General features: G+C 40.6%; 1 protein-coding gene across 2 annotated transcripts; it reads left to right on the top strand.

Annotated features, from left to right (window-relative positions):
• MFAP3L (microfibril associated protein 3 like) lies at window positions 636-19439 on the top strand. 2 transcript variants are annotated; one of them, XM_021395899.1, is made up of 3 exons: window positions 636-710; window positions 11189-11599; window positions 14268-19439. In XM_021395899.1, the coding sequence occupies exons 2-3, from the start codon at window positions 11314-11316 to the stop codon at window positions 15125-15127; spliced, it is 1146 nt and encodes a 381-aa protein (XP_021251574.1). In that variant the 5' UTR covers window positions 636-710; window positions 11189-11313; the 3' UTR covers window positions 15128-19439. The 2 variants fall into 2 exon arrangements, with proteins under 2 accessions (XP_021251574.1, XP_021251575.1); XM_021395900.1 differs by lacking the exon at window positions 636-710 and having other exon boundaries at window positions 8319-11599; window positions 14271-19439.

Raw genomic sequence — 20228 nt, 5'->3', positions numbered from 1 at the left:
GCTGTTCCCGGCCGACCTCCTACCGCTGGCTCCCAGGTAGCGACATCCACGTCCAGGTAGTGACAACCACTTCTAGCTAAGGGTCAGCTTTACCCTCTCGTGTTACGGCACTTGGATACCTCCGGAGCGAGCCGCCGGCTACCCGCAGCCTGGGACCTTCTCAGACTGGACTTCAACCGGAGTCAGCTGCCATAATCCCGTTAGGAATGTAGTCCAGTAGCCCCGAGTGGAACGCACGCGTGCCGCTTCCCTGAGCGCGGCGTTCCGCCTAACAGGAGTACTGAACAGGTTGCTCTTCCCCTGCCCTGCAGTCCTTCCTCCTGCAGCCCTCCCTGGCAGCGATGCGCTGACAGCCACCCTCTCGCTTCCCGCCACCGCGCGGTCCTGTCCGGCCGCCCCGGGCGCTGCCGCCCCCCGCGCCCCCAGCGGGCATCGGAGCCGCCCCCCCGCCCGGCCTCGAGCATGCTCAGTGCCGCCCTGACCTACTTTCCCCTGCCGGAGCCGGCGGCGACGGAGGAGCGGTGGTGTGGAGGACCGCGCTGCGGCACAGCTCGGTGCGGCGCGGCGCGGCGCAGCGCCCCGTGACCGCGGACTGCGGCAGCGCCGCGCTCCGCCCGCCCGCGCAGCGCGCCCCGGGCCCGGCATGGTGCTGCGCGGGGCGCGCTGAGGGGCACGGCGGCGGGCGCTGCCGCGGGGCGGCCGGCGGGCAGGTGAGCGGGAGCGGCGCTTCGGCGGGGGGCGGCTCGGCGGGCGGCGGCCGCCTCGTCCGGCACCTGCCCGGCCCTCTGCGTCTCGGCGAGGTGGGCTGCGGAGCGAGCGGCACGCTGCGCGGAGCGGCCGCCGTGGGCCGCAGCGGGCGCGCTGTCCCGCAGCGGGGGAGTGCGGGGAGGCGGCCGCGGCGCTGGGGAAGCGGCGGCCCCGCAGCGCGCCTTCCCGGCGAGGAGCCGCCGCGGGGAGCGGGAGGTGCCGCACGCCGGGAGCGCTGGACGGCTGCTCGGGAAGTAATGCCGTGCTAAGCGTGAAAGTTCAAGGGATGGATTCGCAGCGGGACTGGGGCTTTCAGGAGGACGCGCGGCTTTAGGCAGGAGGATCTGGAGCTTCTGCCTCCCCGCTGCTCCCAGTGGGTTGATGCCCGCCGCTGCTCCGCTCCGAGCAGGAGAAAGGGCGTTAGGAATTTCGCACAGGGACCTTTTCCACGGAGCTGACCTCTTCAGAGAGCTGAAGTTGTGCTGCCTTACATTTAAAATAAAGGTGACCCCCTGCTTTTTTGCTGTAATCACCTTTGTATTTCTCAGGATAGCCTCATGAGATAGAAGTCAATTTGCAAAGTGCCCTGCAGGAACAGCAGCCTTATGCTTCAGAGAGATCTGGCAGAAATAGCCAAAGTCGAGCAGCACCAGAAAAGCGGGCTTAGAGAACAGAGCGCAGTGCTGCTGATCAGGCGCTCGTCCAGTGTGTTTTATCTGGATGCCTGGTAGGAGAGCATGCTTCCCAACAGTCCTCTGCGAGCTGCTGGTGTGAAGCATCGCACGTGAAGCTTCCCTGCTCCGGAAACAGAAGTACCTGCAGAGTAGGCAATGCCAAATGCAACATGCAACTTCATTTGGCTTGGCTGAAGAATGGTGAGGTTAGTTCACAGTGAGAAACACGGGAGTTTACAGGGGAAAAGCAGAGTAGTTGAGATGTTTGGAGGCAATGCATTATGGAACAGTTTCTCTCTTTGCTGTAGTAGGACAAAATCTGGCAGATCTCCTTTCGGTGGAGGTGATGTCTGCATGACAGAATCTTTTGTCTGGCTTAGTGTGTACAGTTAGCAGCAGCACCACTGGGATACTTGTGCTTGGTGCAGTAGGGATCCTTGTTTAGTAGAAAGACTTCTAGTTCTGACTGCAGAATGCCAGTGTCTGTTGATTCAGAGCACAGTTCAGACAGCATGAGTGGACACTGTATATGTGCCATTTCTTCTGCAGAAGAAGAAGCTGAAAGTCTAGACAGACAGCAGACAGTCCACCAAGAAAAAGCTTGCTTTCTACTTTAATGTGTGGTATTAGTCCAACACAGGCAAGTTTCCCGTTGTGAAAGCTTGTAGCTAACATACTTGTGTTAATGTGCTACCAGAAGGCTGTGGTGCAAGACCAAGCTCCTTAGTACTTCCAGGGATTTTTCCTTCCTGCAGTTCTGAGCTGCTGCCTGGCCTTGCAGCTGTGCACCTTTGCAAAGCCCTCTCTGTAGCCTTAATTTTGTTATTTAGTTGTGCTGACTAAAGCAGTGGCATTCTTCATCCACATACAGACGCAGAAACATCATTGCCAAGATAGTGGGTGTACTGATATTTCTCTGCAGTTACTATGATTAAAATAAATCATAACTGCATTTTAGAGCATCAGATCTTCTGTCTACCAGGAAAGAGGTGAGAGGCAGACAAAACTTGTACATGTTTGCATAGGTGTAGGATAGAGCAATTCAAACAGACGTGATTTTTACTTAGCTAACACAACGTTTGACAGTGGACTGTCTTACTTCAGAGTAAAAGTCATTATCAGGAGCAGTGCTTATTTATCAGAAACCAGGAGCTCTGTACAGGCATGTAATTCTCCTACTTTGGAAGAAGACCACAACACATGGAGGGATTACATTAAGAACAGCCTATCTAGGTAGGCTTAACATTTAATTAACACATGCTGCCACTCTGAAAGTTTCATACCAACAAATGATTTCTGCTGATGTTTTTAAGTCACAAAGGAACAGGGCATCTGTACTGCATTGCAACCACACTGCTGTGCGTGCAGTCCCCGGTCATATGCACACGATGTATGGCACACAGTCCTATCAGGAGTGCTGCATTTTCTTCAGTAGGTTTTGCCTGTGGCTGGTGGGTGCGCTGTGTCAGAAGGCTGTGGCGGGATACGGTATAGCAGATTGCACTGTATGGGTTACATTTATAAACTCATTTCTGAATGGTGTTGCTACGTTTGCTGTTCTATACATTATCTAACTGTGATCACCTTGACAAAAGATGCTTAGAAATTTCTGTTATTTGATGTTACATTTTTTTTAGCCCAGAGCAGATAAAATGGCGCAGAAGCTATAGAGGTTCTTCAGTAAACTCTTGAGGAATTCTGCCTAGGTTATTTCACAACAATGGCAATATGAAGGTGTACTAGGAGGGCTGTATTGATCACATTCATGTACAAGCAAGGCTCAAGTTTCTGTCTGATGCAAAGCAAACTCCTTTGAATACCATTTGCTGTTCCTTTCTGATATTTGTGGAGGAAATAGGCACAGGCACTTTTAACCTGAAATCATCCTTTTCTATTGCAATCAGTTATGAATGGCTGGATTCATTTAAATTCCCACTTTACAAGTTTAATCCTGTCTTAATCACAGCATCCACATGTACCTCTTTGCACTGTATCCCAGAAACCAATACGTGCTTAAGCCAGTTATTAAAAATGGGTAATTATATGCATCGTGCAGTTCTATGAGGACACAGATGAATTAGTCATACTCTACATTGTTCCCATTTTTTTATTCTGTTTTATATTCCAATTTAAATGGGAGCTTTTTGTTTCTAATGAAACCTGTATGCAGTGAATTGAAAACACTTACTCAAAGCACATACAAAATTTAGAACTTAAAAACTAGAGAAGTCTTCAGCCCTGCAAAGGGCTAAATTCCCTACATCTAGAATTTTTATTCATCATTTGGAAAAAGAAAACAATTAGATGTTTCTAAGGGATGGTCAGCTTTGGCAAACAATTGAAGAAAAAGTGGAGGGAAATGAATCAGGCCCCATTCCACATTGCTGTGTTCCGAGCAGTAAGAAGAGATAAGCCATCCCAAGAGCATATGAGATCTGTTGTTTTTGCTGACTTCAGTTACTTAAGCTGTTGGTAGAATAATACCTGCAGAGTGCTGGTATAAATAGAAGATAAGAGGTGAGTAAAGAAAAGGAAAGATAATCCAAAATTTGGTGAGGCCAGGCAGCATGCAGATGCATGTGGAAGTGTGGGACAGATCTCTGCATCGTCTTTGTTCCTTCTTTCTCAGCAAAGGGAACTTTTAGGCATTGAACCATCTGCATTTATTGCCAACAGTAAAAGAGCAGCTATACTGAAAGCTTGCAGGGAGTTGAGCAAATGCCTCTTAAAGCTATACAGATGTTTCCGGAATAATTGCTTTGTATACAAAACAACATTGAGAAGCAATTATACAGCTTCTAAATGAATACAAATGCTAAATAAATCTAGATCATCATGAAAGAAGTATTTATTTGGAAAATCCTGACAAGAGCTTGTACCTGGTCGCTCATACCTAATCAAACATAAGCTGGGCCTTAAAAATCTCTCTGCTACTGATAGCATTGTATCTGCTTTAAGATCCAGGTAGCCCGCAAGTCAGTAGAAGGACATTTCCATCACAATACTTGTGTTGATTTAAAAACAGCAAGCTTCTCCACTAAATATAAAACTTTGTTTTTACTGCAGTCGTTAAAATACCTTCAAGAGAGAGCACTTGCTCATTCCATATAAAAATGTGAATATATATACTACATCTTATCTAATTAAAAGTTAAATGTCCAAGTTGCCTTAACAGTTTTGTTTTGTTTTTAATTTGGTGTATTTCATTAAAAAAAAAATGATTTGATACAGCAGAGATGCTGAGATTACAGGAACTGCAGCATCAGAAGGGAACTTTTCAGAGGTTTGGCATTCTTGAGGTACTTTTAAATAATCTCTCAGTAATTACCTAACAACAGCCTCCATCTATTCATTTTTAGGTTAATGGATTAGGGTCTTTGAACATTTGTTGGAGTGAGGCAAACAGCCACTTAAAAACATGGTCAAATCAATGGAACCATTCAAGTGTTTAAAGTGAGGAGGGTGTAAATTCTCCAGGATTTCATATGCTGGCTAGTTGTGCAATACTGAGGCATGAAGTAGAACAAAGAGGAACAATAATGAGGAGAGCTTTACGGTAAAAATACTTATTTGCAATCAGGCTTCTAAAATATTTACATGCTTGTAAAGGCATAATCTGGAAGATATTTTTACCATCACTGAATAGAATGACATGTCCTCCCTTACCTGTCCCAAGAGTCTGGATTTGTCATGTAAGAAATGTTTATCTATATACGATATTTTTTTATCACAAATATAGAACATGGGGTAACCATATTGCTTGTTGCTTTCTTACTGCTATTTATTGTACAGTGCTTGATCTGTGGGAAACTACTGAGCACTCAAGCTTGCGTAATCCTGAAATAAATAAGCAATCTCTCTCCTGAGTGTGTGATGATTGACTTATTGCACTCTGGGCAACGAATGTGCTCTTCAGACAACAACATGAGTAAGGTGTGATTGTGAAGCGAGGGGTATGTCTCTCTGGTACGAGAGGGCTTATAGAAGTCTGGTAAAGAGACACGATCGCACTTTTGAGTTGAATGTCTGATTGCAAATCTGTAAGTTCCATCTGAAAATCTGCAGGTAATGTGTTAATATTGACTGAAAATGGAGTCGCAAAGATACATTGTTGATTTTCTGGGCAATCTTGAAACACATTCTCAAATTCCTGTATCAAAATGGAACGCAAGGTGCATATTTTTTGCTGTTTACAGGACTGTGTTTAGCTAATCTATCGAAATGCACACACTTATTTGCCATCATTTGAGTCAGCACTGCACACTGCCCCATTCCAGGCCTTGACTGACCTCCCAGTTTAAAATTTCTATACAGCCATAATTTCTGTTGTAGCAGCTTGTGTCCCTTGTCTGTCATCTGTGCACCTGCGAGAGGAGCCTGGGTCTGTGTCCTCCATGCCCTCGCATCATGTGCCTGAAGGCAGCAAGTGTGACACCAAGTGGCAGTGCCAGTACGGCCAGGGCAGCGTCACACAGCCTTGACAAGAAGTTTCTGAAAGATTCCCAGGCAGCTGAATACAGCCAAAGAGACTGAAACGCACATAGTTGGGACTTGCTGCCCAGCTGAAGGCTGCAGTCTAGAAGGGCGGAAGGAAGCTCTTCAATCTACAAATGCTACCAGCGTGCCACCTACTTAACATAGGCAGGGAAGCAGAAGACAGTGAAGCTAGGAAGGACTGAAATCCTCCCCAAAAGAATGAACAGAGCAGCTCTTTCAGAACCAAGCTGTAGTATTTTATTGACTAGCAAATGACTCGCGAAACAAGTCAGTTGTAAATGAGTTATATGTCTCTTCATTTGCTATCTGGACCATAATAGCTTAATCTTTTCATTAGATGGTTTTCATTCTTAAGCCTATGAACTGGCAATGAACTTTCCAGCTTGTGTGTCATTATTATGAAACAGAGTTCCTTCATTTGCATTCCTGTTCCAGTGACACCTGTTAGCTTTTACTGTTGCCCGCTTTGAAAAGGCATTGCCCATGGCAACTAAGAGAGGGATTAGCCTGAAGAGGAAATGTAATAAGTAGTTTAAAAAAATAATTAGCATTAATTTTGTTTTGTAGCATCATCCTTGATAATTATTTATAGACAAATGAGAACTAAAGTGAAAATTGTTTCATTTTCTTGATCACTTAAAAGCTAAGCAAGACAGCATCGAGATGTTAAAGCTGTAGGAATATAATTTATGCATTGAACTGACTTCCTGTGCCTCACTTCTGAATCGAATAACCTCCCAGTTAATAGGATTACACATTATTCCATGTACAAGAACAGGCAAGTCTTACAGGAGTAAGCAAGCCAGGAAAAGGTATGCATCACTGACTTCTGTTCTTTTGTGCTGTCATCATGTCATTCTGCACAAATGCAGTGTTTATAAATGTAGCACCTCACTCAGTACTTTTTCTTGGCAGCAGTAATACTGGGAAGCAAACTCATATGTGACATGAAAAAGTAAACGGTCAGTAAGAAGATGTCTCTGAGTCATTCATGTTTCCAGCCAGTCTGAGCTGAAATTGTCTTCTATTGAGACCATCAATGGTTTTGGACAGAGAAGTTTTAATCTCAGTTTTGGTCCATTTCACAGTCAGGAGTAATACCATCAGCCTGTGGCTGTGCTTGCTCTCAAGCCTATTCCAGGGACCTTCTCTAGATAAAAATGCAGAGATGGCACCACAGAGACAGCTATCCTGTCACTTAGAAAAAAAGCTTGTGGCAGTTCCCTCACATAGCTCATCTTGTGCAGTTTTCCTTGGAAGTTAATCCTGCGAGCAGCACTGTTACTTTCAGATTTTCGTTTTATACCATGTGGGTTGGGGAAGAAAGAAACAAAATAATTTGATGAAAGGACCCCTGGCAACCATCTTGCAGTAGTGAATGTTGCTACAGATACAGTAAGCCGGGGAAGATATCTTCGTGTTAGATGCTGGAGGAGAATTTGGACATTCCTCTTATACCATCTTGGAGGTAAGCCTGTCCCTCACTGCAGCTTTGGGTGGAAGAAGTAGTTAAGGATAGCTAGGGATGTTTCTTTCCCTTTTCATGCACCACAGCTTAAAAAATTAAAAAAATAAAAAAAGAAGGAAAAATAAGTATGTAACTATATTAAATTTTCTATAAACTTTTAGTTTTTCAGGTAGCTTCATGTGCATCCATTCTTTCCAAGGCCAGAAAAGTAACTTTATATTAATCCCCATTCTGTGGCAAAAGTGCTCCCAGAGATTCAGTCTGTTCCTACAGAGCAATACTCTATATTGTAATGTCCCCCTTCATAAGTGTCCTGTGTTACTCTCAGCCTTAAGGAGTTCTTGCAGGAATCTTTGTTTTAGTCTAGTCGATCTAGCTGTTCTCCGATTGAGGGTGAAATTAAAAGGTTATGATTTTGGCTGCCTTCATAGTTTTTATTATGGGCCACAGTTAAGTAAAACCTGTCACGGCCAAGAACCGGAGCAATTAGGACTCTGCCCACTTCTCCCATACCCTGGATTCTCAAATGTCTTTGCCAGAAGTGGGCTGACGTCACTAGCAGTTCTGTTTCAGTACCCTTAGCCTGCCTTTTAGTTGTGTGATTGAATCATAACCCATTGCATCACTTATGTTTAAGAAAGCAGCTGACTCCCAGAGTTGTTTTCCCTAATATCCTCAGGCTGCTATTGCATGTAAGGCAAAGCAGCAGGATGGAAACTCTCAGGAAATCTCCCTTTGCACCACAATCTGGTGTCAGCACATTTTCTACTGTTTCCAATTCTTCTTCCTGCTTTCCAAACCTGACTACAACATTTTTGGTCCTGCACAGCAGCTTAGCAGAGGGTCCAGGATGGGTAGCTCCCCGAGTGGCTACTGTTTCTCTTACTAGGTGGAGCTCAGAAAACCTTTGGTTTCTTCCTTTTTTTTTTTTTTTTTTGTTATCCCCTAACAGTGCATAGGATGCACACCAAATAAAAGATTTCCTATCACTTCTTTGTTTCCCTAGGAACATTTGTCTAAACTAGCATCTTAAAACACTGTTCTTCAGAGAGATTTCTCTCTAACTCCTCAAATAAAACCAGATGTCCATCAAGAGCCCTTCACTGGATGGCATGTGAAAGCAGAAGCCACCACTCCCAAACATTCTGCTTTAAGAGTCCTGCCTGGTTATTGCTCATAGCAGCCATCAAACTGTATTTATTTCAAGCAGATATGCATTTGTGGAGGTATTAACTGCTTTCATTGTATTCTGCATTCCAGGAACATACATGAGAAAGTAATTCCCAAGAGTAACACAAGTAGGTATGAATCTCCCACAGTTGATGTCAATTACTTCGTCTCTATTTCTTAAATTATACTGCATCTATATATGATTCACTTGTGCTGTGCCTGACCATATTAACCAGTCAGATTTGTTACCCCTACACAAAGGTACAGTTTTTACCTGTGCTTAACACACAGGTAAACATACATTATAGGGATCCTCACACTGTTACTGCCACCACACACTTTCCAAGACATCCATCTAGAGCATCCCAGTGCTGAAGGGATTAACTGGGCCACCAACCAAACTGAGCTTCCCAATAGACTGAGGGTCCTTACATATTTTCTATTCACCTGCTGGGTGATGTTTCATTTCTGTCTAGAATTCTAATTACTTTCTGTACTAAACAACAGTTTTGATTGCTACAGATTTTTCTGCCATCAGAAAATATGCTCAAATACAACAAAAACAGGCCACAGTCAGTAATTAGCAATAAAAGCTTGAGCAGTTTATGTTGTTCTTTTGCCCTTCCCATTGTCTTAAACCAGCCAGTCTTTGTTCCTCCTCCCTTGCCAGAAAGTGTGACATGTCTTTTGGCTTTTCTGTATGGTGCAATGCAGATCTATAACACTGTACAAAAGCATTTTATAGACTGATCTTTGTAGCCATAAAGAATGGCTGTCTCCAAGGTTAATGGAGTAGTAGAAATTAGATGTAAATAGTTACTGAAGTGAGTAGGCAGAATTGAAGGACTTTTTCCAAGGCGAAGATTTAGACACGCTGTACCTGTCTATAGAGAACTTCTAAAATTCAGACTCTTCAAACTTTGCATAGTGGGAAATGGACTTCTGAAGTCACTGTTCATATGGCTTTATATAGTAAATAAAATTTGCATGTTAATTTAAGGTTAAAAATTATTCTGGCAGATAAACTATTCAAGGCAGATATTTCCACATTCAGTATTTAGGAAAACTGAGAGAAAATGAGGGCAGATTTGGAGCTGTGGCAGACATCCATACCATTCATGCAGCTTCTCTAAAAAACACCATAGCTTTTTGTTTCCAGTAATGATCCATCCTCTAAAATGGAGGAAACTAATTTGCATTTTAATAACAGCTGTATCCATTTGTACGAAATCAACTTCACTGCATTACAGAGAATAGAGAATGGAGAAGAAAACAGCCTAAGACAAATACTACCAGTGAAAGACAGTAATGTTGTTTTCTTTTTGAGTAAAGAAGAGGGAAGGGGATTGTTTGTTTGTTTTTATTTTAGTTTTTCTTGTATATATGTAACTTGCCTAACCTTGTCAGCAGTCATTTTTCCATGCTAAAGCAGATGAGGTACCATGATGTCAAACAAATCTTTAGTATAATGTAAGCAGTTTTGGAAGTGAAATGTTCACTTGGGGCAAGTTTATTGGATACTAACCATGACCTGTTTTTAGATTTCAGGTAGATTCTTCAAACTATTAAGGCTCATTAAGTTTCAATTATTTACCTTACAAAAACATGAATAAAACCAATGTGGTTAGAAATTCTGATGTGATTTTAACATATTTTGTGGCCCATAGACTCTGAGTGAAATTTTGAAAGGTGCTCATCTTGAGGCCAACATTGTGCCATCAGCCCATTGTGTTCACTGGGAGCATAATAAGGCCAACAGAGAGCACATTTGTAACTCCCCTTCCTCTGTCTACAAACTGAAATCATTGTTAAATAAAGGACTCATTGTAGATGATTAGTTGAGGAAAAATATTGTTGTGAGGGTGTGCAAAAACTGAACAAGCAAAATACTTAAGGCCACGTAAGGAATGGAAAAGTCCCAGCTTCATTTGTACCTCAAAGCAACTTTGTCCGTAAGTATGTCACTAGCAAGTATTTTTCTTTCAAAATCTGCTCTAAAAATGACTTAATGAACTACTAAATACCCTCTTTTACATATCTCTTCCATGTTATATTTTATCTCAGAAAACTTTAAAAATGTAGTAGCTTGAGAAAAGTGAATGGTTTTAGATGTTTCATTGTATGCTCTATTGTATTCAGACAAAATTATGAATGCTAAGGGCTCTAAAAGCAGCTCCAAAAACCCTTCCTGGAGTGGTTCATCCTTATGACATGTTCCACAGTTCAACTAAGACCGTGCGTGACAGAGTTGCAGCACCGAACTGGTAGTGACAGCTTTCATGTGCTGTACCTTTGTTCGCCTTTTGATTTTGCAGATACAGAAAAAAAAAAAAAGAGAGAGAGAGAAATCTGTAGAAGTTTTGGAATAAAATTGTAGCTTCTGCTGTAGCTAAATTGCTGCTAAGTGTCTAGGTGATAAAAGCCTTCTCCTACGCCTGCCGCTCTGAACAACAGGAAAATGTATGCATCTTTTTCCAGTAAGAAAAAGGACTGTGATAACATTAGCATTTAGACAAGACATTGAGCTGATGATTGTGAAATGCATTAATGGATGTGTGACTATTTTAAAGGAGCACATCTAATGGATTGTTTATACAGGCCATCTCATTACACTTATTTATTTATTTTATAGGATATTTAAAAAAAAAAATTGCATGGATCAAAATAAAGCTCTCTTGTGACCTCCTCACCTCAAGGGCCTGCGTTCTACAGAACCAACTCCAGTTTCCAGCCAGTTGCGTGTAGCACTGAAGGAAAATGAACATACTGAACAGCCACGACTTTTTGTGCTTTCTGCCTACTACCATACGCCTTGTCATCTTACTAGCAGCTCTTACAACTGCTGAGGATGTGACTAATAGCACTTTCAACCGCACTGGCACAAACACAGGATCTGTGCCTGTGGTCATCTCCCACATCGACCATATCATAGTCAAGGAGGGGTGTAGTGCCTTGATTGACTGCAATGTCCAAGGTAGTCCTAGTCCACATTACAGATGGTACAATTCCAATGGCCGTCTGCTCCAAGAGGAAGAGAATAAAGGTAAGATTTTAGTATTCTCAGCAATGTAGCCTGTCCTGAGACACTTGATTTCCGTGGGTTAACAAAAAGCCTTGATTTAATGAGCAGGCAATGGCATTTTCCTGCAGGAAAATACATGAATCACATCAGCTATAAACATGTTGTGTACACCTCAGAAGAAAACAATTTTTTTTGTAAGGTGTTATTTTTAGCAAAACATAGCAAGAAGCTGAAATGCTTATGTTGTAGGCAGGCTTCTTTTCATTGGAAGACTGCAGGTTTGATCCTATTATTCATTCTCTCCTCTTTGTTCTTCTCTGACACCATAGAAGACGGAAAAGCTGTTTTCTAACTCAAGGGAAGATTCTCTTGGCATATAGGAAGAGTTCATTGGCAGAGTTTCAAAGAAAACAACTCCCTGCTAGTCCTCCCTGTCTTTATGTACAGTGCCACATATGAGAAACAGGAGATGCCCTGAATGACCAATGGAAAAATCTAGATAGGGGCAGCAGTTAGACGGACAAGCCAAGTCTGAGCCATCTGGCTGCAGTAAGACTGTTGCACTTGCCAGAGACCTTCATTTCACATGAGCTTGTTTCACTTAAAAGGAAGGCTTGGTGGATAATCATGGTTATACTTCTAGGGAACATTTAGTGGGGGGAGATGGAAGGTATTTTGCTCATGTAATCCTTCCATACTGACTGCTTTGTTCACAGCGTGCTGAAATAAATTCTTAGTAATTCGCACTAAATGCAGGACAGCTTGTCTAAATAATAGCTGAGCTGAGGGACAACTTTATTATTATGGAAATAATTGACCCAACTGTAAGTGCTACAACAGCATATCTATAACAACTTACTACAGAACAGCTTATATTTTACATTTCAATATTTTATCATTTTTTTCTGTAGAGCTAGAGAAAGAAGTTGCTTGAGCTAGTTAAGCAGACTTTCAGATATAATTTGTGCATTTGGGAACATATAGGGAGTTTTACTAGAGCTCACCAACAGAAGTCTGCCTGTTCAGCCAGGCATCTAACTTTTGGTCTTAGTGTAGTTGACTGAGAGAGGTAGCTGCTAACACAAACATTCAGGTAGGTAAGCAAAAACTTTAACCAAATCAATGAAAATCTAAATGTGGCATAAGAAGATGTAACTTTATCTTAGACTTTGAACACTGAATTTCCTTCTTTAAGAAAATGGTTCTTTTCATGTAAGAAATGTTCCCTAGCACAAGATGAATATTGTGGTTAGGCTGAAAAAGGTGTTGAGCTGTTATAAAAAAAAACCAGCAATGATACCTTTTCTAGTTATTGTTTTCACATGTGGCTTACACTATCTGCTGGGATCCATTGGCACCAAACCCATATTTGAATCACAGTTCAGTGCTGTTATGTCATTTTTAATAGCTGGAGCCAGAATACATCAGCAAGGCATCTTGTTATTTTACAGTGAATAAAGACCTATTTTTCCAACACTGCAATTCAAAGAAATACATAGCAGCCAATACTGTATATCTTATCCTAGAACTGGAGAAGGAAGTGTCATCTCTTACTGATGTTGACACATCCACTGTAAGACAGTTTTACTCAAAATTTCCCTATCTTTAACTGATTTGAGTACTTTTTTTAATGTGAAGATCTGGTTTAGACTGAAGATTTTATTTATTCTATGCATGTTTAATTAGGAAAAAAAAATCAAAATTATAAAAGCCCATAGCTGCTCTGTATTAAAAACTTTTTTTTTGGACTCTTGAGTCCCAAAATTGCCCAAAGATTATTCCTGGAAAGAAATAAGGCAAGAAATAGAAGAATCTTTTGAACAACAACAAAAGCACTTTGATGAAAAAGATAAAATAAATGTAGACAAAAGATACACACCAGCCTGCAGCAGGACTGCAGCCCTTGCAATGTGAATTTATGTCCACTGCATTGGGGTTTTGTGTTATTTTAGTCCTTTAATCACAGATTTGCTGTCCTTGGTCAGCTACTTCAACAGACTTAAATTGCAGCAAGCTAGATTAGATTTAAGGAAAAACAACTTTGTGATAGTAAGGATAGGTAAGCACCTGAAATCCCTTGCTGTGGAAGATAATAGAAACTCCATCACTGACTTCAAAAGATACCTATCAGGAATGGCTTGGGGTTGTGTTGAGGAGGTGGAAAGCAGTTGAGTCCGTGTCTCTGGAGTTCTCATTTTTTTAAGTTTACATTAACCAGAATTACATAGGTTACTGTAACAAAACACCAAAAATAACCCAATGAAAATGCAATAAAATGCACTGTCACGGAACAAAACAAGGTGAGTTTCGTAGGTTTTTCTGCCTCATAATCTTGTTATTATTGTTCTTTGAAGATGTGTGGCATGTGTTTGGGAGGATCTCTGGGATAAGCAGCCATCCCTTTATCTGTCTATAAGATGTTCCTAGATGTCATACATATTGACTAATTTTTATCAGACTCTTTTAAGGCATTAAATAATAATATATTTGAAGTCAGTGTCAATGATTTTATAACCTAGCTAGGATCTCAGGGGGAGAAAACCCTTTGTGATGGCAAATTCTTTGTCTTCTCATCAACTTTATTTCCCTTTTCCAAAACCTGAGGCCAGTTTGACAAAGCTGACATTTACACTACGCTAATCATGTGAACAAGATGCTTCTAACTAAGTTATTCTGTTCTCCTTTCCAGCAGGAAAATGGTGGTTTCTTGACAATGGGCTACTAAACATTACCAGCGTGTCTTTTGAAGACAGAGGTAAATACACATGTGTCGCATCTAATATGTATGGCAGTGTTAACAATACTGTGACTCTGAGGGTTGTCTTTACTTCCGGAGATATGGGAATCTATTACATGATTGTCTGCCTTGTAGCTTTCACCATTGTTATGATATTGAACATTACGCGGTTATGTATGATGAGCAGTCACCTGAAGAAAACGGAGAAAGCAATCAATGAATTCTTCAGAACAGAAGGAGCAGAGAAACTCCAGAAAGCCTTTGAGATTGCAAAACGTATCCCAATTATCACTTCAGCCAAAACGCTTGAGCTTGCCAAAGTAACACAGTTCAAGACCATGGAATTTGCTCGCTATATCGAAGAGCTTGCTCGGAGTGTGCCTTTGCCACCTCTCATCATGAACTGCAGGACTATAATGGAAGAAATTATGGAGGTTGTTGGTCTGGAGGAGCAAGGACAGAATTTTGTACGGCAGACAGCAGAAGGCCAGGAAACCACTGAAACAGATGAGCTCTATACGATCCCAAATGCTTTGAAGCGCAGTGACTCTCCCACAGCGGACTCCGATGCATCATCACTCCATGAGCCACCTCAACAGATTGCAATAAAAGTGTCGGTTCACCCATTGTCCAAAAAGGACTGCATGGATGGTCAGTCACAAGAAAGTATGCAGTTGGACACCAAGGAAGAAGACCTTCCTCAAACACCAGCACTTCCTGCGGAGCCCTCTCCTGAGCCTTCTGCCGAACTCAGTTCTGATGACACAGCATTGGCAAATGACACATGTGTTATATATGAAAGCCATGTATGATAGTTACTCCTGAATCTATGCATAGCAGGAAAATCAGGTGGAGCTCTTTTAAAAATACATATTGTACTTGCCGCTAAGCCTTACCTGGAGACTATCATAGCAAAGCATGTATGTGGATTACTGGCACTTTCTTCTCAGTTTGACTTTAATTTATCATGATGTATGACAGAATAATTGCTAATACATTAATACAATTTGCTCTTTTGGATTAGGAGTATTTCCAAGAAACATTTACCTCAGCATTTTCTAGGCTGGAGTCACATGTAGTGGCCACCTGGAAGTCACTGGTAGTATTTGATGTAGGACACTTGAACTTACTGAACACAAAACTGGTGTGCATTTTCCTCCTTCACATTCATTATTTTCCATTATTTTGTGAATATTGTCTTGTGAATTTGAATTATTGCCCAAGAGGTAGCACTCCAGTAGCCAAATAAAATCCTAACAGATTACTTTTACAAAGCCTGTTTGCTTAGCTGCATTGTGATTGAGAAGGCCATTAAAGAAAGTTAAAATGTTTCCATTTCATTTGAGACCAGCCTGCTTAGGCACAAGGGAAATAGTTTTCCCTTTTCCACTGAATGAAGATGCCAATGAGTGGGTGTTTGTTTTTGTTTTTTCCCTTGTCAAGAAACAACTTTAAGGTGTATGTTACAGATTGGAAAGCCCTTCAACATCTTACAAAAATTTGCAGTCAGAGGCCTGCAGGTTTTTTCTTGCATTTGTTCATCTGTCTCTGACTTTGCCTTAAGTTTGTAAAGAAAACAGTTGCAAGTTTGCAAGATGTCTTGCATTTAAGTAATTTGGTAGGAATATGTGCAGTGTTACTGGAAGACATGCAGGTGCATTAACAATCCTGCAAACTTCAGTAATCAGCTGATGACAAGGCAGAAGACCCTTTTACTGGGATTCTCAATATTGTGCAGGTTTTTATTCTGGGGATCAAGTCTAAATTCATCTTTGAGCTTAAGGTGGAGAATGTTTTATCCAAATAAAAAAAGCGTGCTGTAAAATTACAATGACAGTCGCACAAACTGTTTACTGAGTTATAATTTCTTTGATATTTTAAGAACCTCCCACATATGTAGGATGTTTCCTACTTGAGAACATGTGATTCTACCCCAGTAAAACTTTAAGTATTACAGCAATTAGGACACATTAAAAAAGGATTAACATTTATGCCAGGAGTGGAAGGAAGGTGGTCATTTCTATTGCAGACAGACAATATAAAGGACCTTCTTTGGAGCGAGTCTGGAAAGAAAGCACTTAAAAAGGGGAGTTTCTTTAGGGTTAATAGCATATTACTTTATTATCTGACACATATTTAATTTGGAATTAAGGAATGTACTATCATCAAGTAGTTTTTAAGGAAGACTGTAGTATATGTATAGATATTCAAATATGGAACCTAGTGTATCGCAAAAAAATAAGTCACTAAGGTCTACGGAGAGGTGATACGTGGATGGGTCTCTGGATATTTTATTGAAGTAGTCACATCTACATAAGGTGTCCTTTGGAGGTAATCAGCTATGTCAGCTGCACACATCATTGAGACCAAGCAAAGTCAACATGGCAGCTATCCAAAAAAACACACTGATAACAGATTGAGGGATTTTTTTGTTCAGTTCTTCATATTAAAGTGCAGAGCTTCACTAGCAGCGTAATACAGGAACACCTTGTGACTTGCCTTTCTATGATTATTAAAAAAATACTTGTTTAATAAAGGACTTCAGATTTTGCGACAAACTCATGAAAATGACAGCATTTAATTGCCTGACATTTGTGCTCACCACTGTGGTAAGCATCTCTACAAAATACATTTGCACATATCCAAAAGGAGACGTGCAAGGGCAAAACCCCTTAAGGAGTGGGGCTGGAAACATTTTAGAGAGAAGCAATATAAATCTAGAACGCAGGGTAAGAATGCCATGAGGAACCTCACACCTGACCAGCATGATTTCAGACACTTGTGATGCAAGCTTAATTCCTTGCCTGAGTCCAAAATACATTTCTGTTTGCTGTTCATCTCAGTTTTTCTTCAAGTCACTCACTTTGTTTCTAGTTTGAAAAAGGGTGAGGGAAGAAACAAAAGCAGGAACTTGCACTAAATTCCTTTCATTCACTTTGATCTCCTTAAAAGAGGTGTCTTGATTTTTCTTCCTGCCCAGTATTTACAAACAATGGTAACACATTTTATAAGTTAGCTGCTTGGTGACCAACTAAGATTGCTCAGATGAGCAAGGATATTCTCCTTCAATAACTTTAAAATTACACTTTAAAAAACAGTTTCAAAATTAAACTACAGTATTTAATTTTGATTGCTTTCTAATTATGAATTTTTTACAGTGCAGACCAGACTCCTTCATGTATTCATGTGGTGATTGGTACTAGGCCATCCTGATCCTGAGTGTCTGATCCTGTTTAGTGTGTCTGTGGAAACTTCCTTGTCAGTTTATATTTTTTTCCAAAGATTGCCCACAAAGAGCACGTGTTTATATACAGACATACCTTGGGAACCATTTATGAGCAACAGTTACTTGGAATAGATGCACGTAATAGGTACGGTGCTGAATTTCTGCTGTTGCAAAGTCAAAGGGAAATTCTCAACTGACTTTGCTGGAGTCACTGATTGCCAGGAGGTCACAGCCAGTCTGCTGTAAAGCCTTTGGACATTTAGCTTGGTGGTATTACTGGAATAAAAAACAGAACAGTGCTGTACCTAAAGAAAATACAGGTTGTAATGCTTCTGTTTTAGAAATTTGTTCTTTTATGTGTCTACTATATAACACCTGAAAGCATAAAGCTTTTTCAGTGCTTTCAGGTACTTCCTTTGTGGTAGGTATGTGGGCTGCAAGATCAAAACCCTTTCCTCTTCCAAATTTTCTGGCTTTGTTTTCATAAAGTAAGCAATTTTTTTTTTTCCAGTACTTCCTAGGGAATGGCTATTTTATGTCACAAGAACACTATTAACAAATATAAAATGTTTGATGGTTCAAACGAAACATTAACATTTGCATTGTTGTGTGTTTTTGTTCAGGGACATTAAGTGATCTGTTGGACTCTGCACACCTTTTGCTACACTGTTCTATTTATTATATCATATAGCAGCAATTGTTCTTAAAGTGCTCAGCATCTGGAAAATCCTGTCCAAGATATTTGCATTTTAAAAGCATAAGGAATAACAGGCCTGCTCAGAAAGGAAATGAGATTTGCAGAATATATTTACATTATTTAAAATGTTTTTGCTGGAACTTCATGAAACATGACTAGATTTCTGCAGCACAATAAATCAATGTTGGATTTGATTTTTGACACATGCTGTTCTTTTTGCACTAAATGTAAGATTGTATTAATCAGACCACTTGAACACTGTGCTCACTATTTACTGACTTAGCATTTTCTTTCTGATCAGCACTTGTTTACTGCTGACCCTCTTCTGTTACCTGAATGAGTATGCTTGTGATTAAACCTCTACCCTTCACTCATTTTTTAAAGACTGTAATTCAAAAATTTTTAGAAAGTATAGATCAGCATTTTATGCAGGTTTGTTGGTATTAGGTGAGGCATAGCAGTTTGCTTCTGTGCTTAAAAATTACTGTGTAATCATCATAAGTCTTGCTGAATGGCATATATGGGCAGATGTTGATTTTTTTTTTTAAATCAGTGCCTGTTTTATTCTAATGTAGATATTTATCTAATGTAAACATCAGTTCCTCAACTTGCAGTTACCTTTTGACAAAAGTACTGTAACATAATCAGGGCTTTCTGACCTTCATTTTGATTCAGAGCAACTAATTCTGAAAAGCATTAAGTGTTGAATTTTAAAAGTTCTCATGCTTTTTTAAGAGTATGCCATTCTTCATGGGACAACTGAAAGCTTCTTAGACAGAAAGGAATTGTTTGCACTAAAGTATCCTATTTCATTTATTTTGAAATCCTTTTTAATTTTATTAGACATATAAGATAATGATGTTCTTTGGAGAAGCAGCTCCTGTATTTTGATTTAAATAACTGCTACAATTTTATAGTTCACATCCATAAACCATAGAGACCAGTTCATGCTCCAGTGGCAAAAAGAATTGTTATCCAGCTTGTAAATTGTTCATTGTTTCAATAAAGAATTTGCACTGACTATGCTGAGTTTGTATACACTCAAAAAGATGGCAGTTGCCTCATAAGAGTACACCAAGGCTACAGTTCAAATGGAAGTAAACTACGGCTTTCATTGTACATGTGCTCATACACCAGAACTTTGATCAAGAGAAAGAGTTATTTGTCTAGACATAAGTTTTAATAAAGCTTTGAAAGAGAACTGTTGTCATTATTCAGAATATAGACCCAATTGTTGAATTAATAGCCTAGATTGCTCACATTTGTAGCATCTTCTCTCTGGGAGCATGTCAGCACATCTGCATGTAATCCAAAGGATTTTATGTCACCTGTCTCCTCTCTGAGCACTGTCATTGGGCTTTGCAAAAAGCCTTGCTGCTCTTTCAGAATTAAGGCTAACAAAGTGTCTCCTCTCCCAGAGGCACCCTACAGAGTACCAAAATGAAATAGAAGTATGGATTGCCATACCTTCCTCCATTCCTTCACCCACCCTAAAGGACAAGGTGAAATGGCTTTCCTTTCCCACAGCAGTTGGCCTGCTTTACTCCCTAACAGCCCCAGCAGGACTTAATAAAAACAGACACAATAATGCCTTGCCCTGGCTCTGCTGGTGTTACGCATGCAGCAGCCAGTGACAGTCACTGACAGAGATGTAGATGGGGAGAGTTTGCTCTTTCACGTAGACAGATTTGATCTTGCCTGTTCTCCTATGCTGGAAAACACAGCCAGTGCCAGGAGAACAGGAGCTTAAAAACATTTCATGTGTTTTTAATCTACAATCTTTTATGTTTTAACTCTGCTCTTCGAAAGGGTGTTCCAATTTTGAAAAATATTTTCAAAATGCATTTTATTCAACGGTTTCAGTTGAACGAATGGAACTGAAAGATATCCACAATTTATCTACAATTATCTACCAAAAATAGTGAAAGAGTCATAAAATAGAACACGTAAGTCCAGAGCCATACACTATTTTATTGCCTCAGCATGAAGC

This window comes from Numida meleagris, chromosome 4 (assembly GCF_002078875.1).
Source record: "Numida meleagris isolate 19003 breed g44 Domestic line chromosome 4, NumMel1.0, whole genome shotgun sequence".
Classification (NCBI taxonomy): Eukaryota; Metazoa; Chordata; class Aves; order Galliformes; family Numididae; genus Numida; species Numida meleagris.
This window is presented reverse-complemented; position numbering and strand designations above follow the sequence as displayed.

Excerpts from the sequence above, each read along its gene's own strand:
- MFAP3L (XM_021395899.1), top strand. The coding sequence starts at position 11,314 with ATGAACATACTGAACAGCCACGACTTTTTGTGCTTTCTGCCTACTACC. Across the intron at positions 11,600-14,267 it reads CCAAGAGGAAGAGAATAAAG|CAGGAAAATGGTGGTTTCTT; the intron begins GTAAGATTTTAG and ends TCTCCTTTCCAG.